The sequence below is a fragment of the Culex pipiens genome, chromosome 3, assembly GCF_016801865.2.
Source record: "Culex pipiens pallens isolate TS chromosome 3, TS_CPP_V2, whole genome shotgun sequence".
NCBI lineage: Eukaryota > Metazoa > Arthropoda > Insecta > Diptera > Culicidae > Culex > Culex pipiens.
Window position 1 is genome coordinate 153202714 of NC_068939.1, and position 2815 is coordinate 153205528.

The following is a 2815-nucleotide window of genomic DNA, read 5'->3' on the forward strand; positions in this document are numbered from 1 at the left end:
GTTTCCCATTTAACTTTAAAACTTAAACTACAAACCTTAAACATAAACAGATTTGACTCAAAATCGGCACAGATACTTATTTTTACCTTGAAAATCAAACAATGGGTTTTCTCTTAAGATTTTCAAAAAACAATGTTGTCACCTTAACAGAATAGGAGTCAATGAACCCTTCCGAATCTGCAGCAAAAGCCTTGGTTGGTTAATTTTGAACAACTTTGTAAGAGGCTAATTCTCCATTCAACTCACACAGCAGTTGCCCTGATCTCTCTTCGATTTGCGTGAAACGTGGTTCCTAGGGAAACTTTTGGTCCCTGATCACGAATCCGAGCTCCATTTTTTGATTTTGATTCTTGTGACGGAGGGGGGGTTAGATCCCGATGATCACCAACGATCACGATCGCCATCGATCATTTTTTTCAAAATTCAGAACAACTGTCAGCATTAAAATGTTGTAAATCATTGCAACACTGTCTCACGATTTCATGGGAGTTGTAGATTGAGTCGAATTGTGAATTCTATACATTTGAACACAACACAATGAGGAGTGCTTACGAACTGCCAGATAAGCGATGTACGTGATGAACTTGGATATGTCAGGTTTAGAACAAACAGCGGGGTTTCTCCTAAATATATTTATTTTAACATTAATGTTTTACACCACTTCTACAAAAAAAGTCAACATTTCTCCCTTCTCCTCAACCACACCGAGTGCGGTCCCACCAGCTTCAGCATAATTTCAAACTTAAAACGCAAATCCTGCTGCTTCAAGTCGGTCCCAAGCTCGTACTCCTGCAGAATCCGCAGCAACATAATCCGCATCGAGTTCATCGCGTAACGCTGTCCGATGCAGTTCCTCAGCCCAGCGCTAAACGGCAGATACGCGTACGGGTGTCGGCCTTGAGATGCCTCCGGCAAGAACCGATCGGGATCGAACCGCTCCGGGTCCGGACCCCAGAAGTCCTTCCGCCGGTGGAAGGCATAGAAGTTGAACACGAGAATCTGATTTGGTGGGATCTGGATTCCGTCCAACACCAGCTCGTTCCTTGTTTGTCTGGCCGCAATTGGGACTGGCGGAAAGAGTCGTAGCACCTCTTTGATGACTCGCTCAGTGTACTGCAGCTGTTTCAAAGTATCTGCAGTGGTATCTACTGAAGAATCGTAAAAGACTTCGTTCATCTCGGCAACGACCTTCTCCTGAATTTCTGGGTACATTGCCAGGATCAAACAAGTGTACGATACGGTCAAAGCAGATGTGTCATGGCCCTGTAAGAAAAACAGATTTATTTTTGGTAAGACACATTTTAAATGCATCGCAGACCCCAGTCATTATCGTGTACAAGTTATCCGATATCTCCTGATCGGTAAAACTGGATCCATCTTCCCTCTTCGTGGTAAGAATTTGATCGAGAAAATTCAAAGACTTTCTCTCAAATTCGTCGGTTTCCTTGGGCTTGCTTTGCTCTTCTTGCAGCTCTGTTCGCCGTTCTCGAATGATCTTAAAATTAAATTTATCAAGTCTTTTAGACAAAATGCAAATTTATCTCAAACAGCGAACCTTATCCGTGAATTCGTTACAAAACGTTCTTGCTGGGTACTCCGATTTATATGCACTTGTCATCCGGTAAAAAACATCTAAAAACTGGTACGCATTCATCATTCGTTCTCCTACTCGAGTCATGATTCTGCAAATAAAAAAAATAAGCCTCAAGAAATTACGCCAAACCATGCCAACTTACATGTTCAAGTTTTTCACGTACTCCCGCTGACCAGGCAGCTCATTAGCAGTCCGCCCCATCGTCGTGTTGTACACAATCTCCAGCGTACACTCACCGACAAACCTAATCACATCAACTATCGTATGTCCGTCGGCCATTGGTCCTAGATTGGCCACCATCTTTTTAGCCCGTGCGTCCATGATCGGTAGGAAGCTGGTCAACATCCGAGTGTTGAACGTAGGATTGAGCACCTTGCGCTCCATCAGCCATCGTTTGCCATCTGAAAGCATGTTTTTCTTAATAAAAACTGGTCAACCCTCTACGAAACCCACTCTGACTTACCCGGCTCCGAGACCAGGCCACCGCCCAGTTGCATAAAGCCGTAGTAGAAGGGCTTGTCGAGGAGATCATTGTTCATCAGCACCTTGTGCAGCAAGTCCGGATGGTTAAGGAACAGCATCGGTTTGGGGCCGAGCATCATCTTAACCATACGATCCACGCCTAGGAAGCTCTTGGCCATGAGCCAGTGGGCTTGCTCGGACGATTTGCCCCAAAAGGACGGAATGTTTCCCACGATCGGGTAGCTGGGCTGTACCGTTGGGATCGAGCGGCAATATCTGAACTTGTACAGCAGCACCAGATACTGCAGGACGAGCAGTACACCCACGATGGACACCAGCATGAAGAACACCATTGTAAGGCAGCTTGCAGAAAACTCAATTTAGACGGTTCAAGTTTTGTTACAATTGATTTCTCTACAGTTTTCTGTGTATGCTCTGCTAGCTTTTGTGTAACGTATCAACAGGAGAATATCACCTACACCCACAACACGGCCGAGCCTAGGAAATAGAAGTTTAAAATTTTACTGGAAGTCTAATGATCATTGGGAGAATGTGAGAATACTTCTCCCAAGTGCACACACAAAAAATGTGTTTGTTCGATCCTTTTGAGTGGCTTTCATAAGAGAACACACCACCATACGCTCCGAGATTTGGTTGTATTCGTTGGGAGCACCATGCTAAGAAGGTTTGGTACTCCGGAACCTCTGGGTTGGGACATTGTATTTCCACGAATGCCCTGGACACTTTTTGCCGTGGTTA

The 2815-nt window shown here is 44.7% G+C and overlaps 1 protein-coding gene across 1 annotated transcript; it reads right to left on the reverse strand.

Moving 5' to 3' along the window:
* Window positions 1-661: 661 nt before the first annotated feature.
* On the reverse strand, window positions 662-2530 carry LOC120431553 (cytochrome P450 4c21-like). Its single transcript, XM_039596659.2, has 5 exons — window positions 2058-2530; window positions 1737-1995; window positions 1556-1682; window positions 1319-1495; window positions 662-1263 (listed from the first exon to the last, which is right to left on the reverse strand). Exons 1-5 carry the CDS (start codon window positions 2407-2409, stop codon window positions 676-678), a joined length of 1503 nt encoding a protein of 500 aa, XP_039452593.1. The 5' UTR covers window positions 2410-2530; the 3' UTR covers window positions 662-675.
* Window positions 2531-2815: the final 285 nt, after the last annotated feature.

Coding starts and splice junctions, on each gene's coding strand:
- LOC120431553 (XM_039596659.2), bottom strand. CDS start 2,409: ATGGTGTTCTTCATGCTGGTGTCCATCGTGGGTGTACTGCTCGTCCTG. Junction 1,496..1,555: donor GTAACGAATTCACGGATAAG/GTTCGCTGTTTG, acceptor TTTAATTTTAAG/ATCATTCGAGAACGGCGAAC. Junction 1,264..1,318: donor TGTACACGATAATGACTGGG/GTCTGCGATGCA, acceptor TTTTTCTTACAG/GGCCATGACACATCTGCTTT.